Source organism: Penaeus monodon, chromosome 21 (genome assembly GCF_015228065.2).
Source record: "Penaeus monodon isolate SGIC_2016 chromosome 21, NSTDA_Pmon_1, whole genome shotgun sequence".
NCBI classification, from domain to species: domain Eukaryota; kingdom Metazoa; phylum Arthropoda; class Malacostraca; order Decapoda; family Penaeidae; genus Penaeus; species Penaeus monodon.
The window spans coordinates 27,668,912-27,669,321 of NC_051406.1; the positions used below are offsets into that span (position 1 = coordinate 27,668,912).

At 65.4% G+C, this 410-nt stretch overlaps 1 protein-coding gene across 1 annotated transcript in view; it reads right to left on the reverse strand.

The window, feature by feature from the left end:
• The window catches only part of LOC119586636, a 3,902-nt gene extending 3,497 nt beyond the window's left edge, over nucleotides 1–405 (reverse strand). Inside the window, exon 1 of the mRNA XM_037935380.1 lies at nucleotides 34–405. Within this exon, the coding sequence (XP_037791308.1) occupies nucleotides 34–405 (372 nt within the window). The remainder of the gene's footprint in view (nucleotides 1–33) is intronic.
• Between the last annotated feature and the right edge of the window lie 5 nt (nucleotides 406–410).

Consider the following 410-nt stretch of genomic DNA (forward strand, 5'->3'; position numbering starts at 1 on the left):
GCCCCCTCCCAGCTGAACAAGAGATGAGCTCGCCTTCCTGACGAGCGCCGGGAAGAGCGCCGGCAGCCCTTTGGTGCTATGCGCGACCTCGAAGGGTGTGTTGCCTACGAGGCCCTGTGCGCAGAGGGGGGCGCCGGCACTGAACAGGAGAAACACGGCGTCCCTATGCCCTCCCTGCACGGCCTCCAGGAGCGGGTCAGCGCGGGCGCCGAGGGGCAGCACGGGCACGGCCTCCATCAGTAAACTTTGCATGGTATGCACGTCGCCGTACTTGGCTGCCTTCGCCAGGTCCTTAAACTGACTCAGCTTCTCCGTCGAGTTGACAGCGCCTAAGCACTGCGGCCGGGGAGGGGAGGCGGATGAGGGAGGGCGTTGGTACTGCATGATGTGAGGCCCTCTTGGCATGCAGG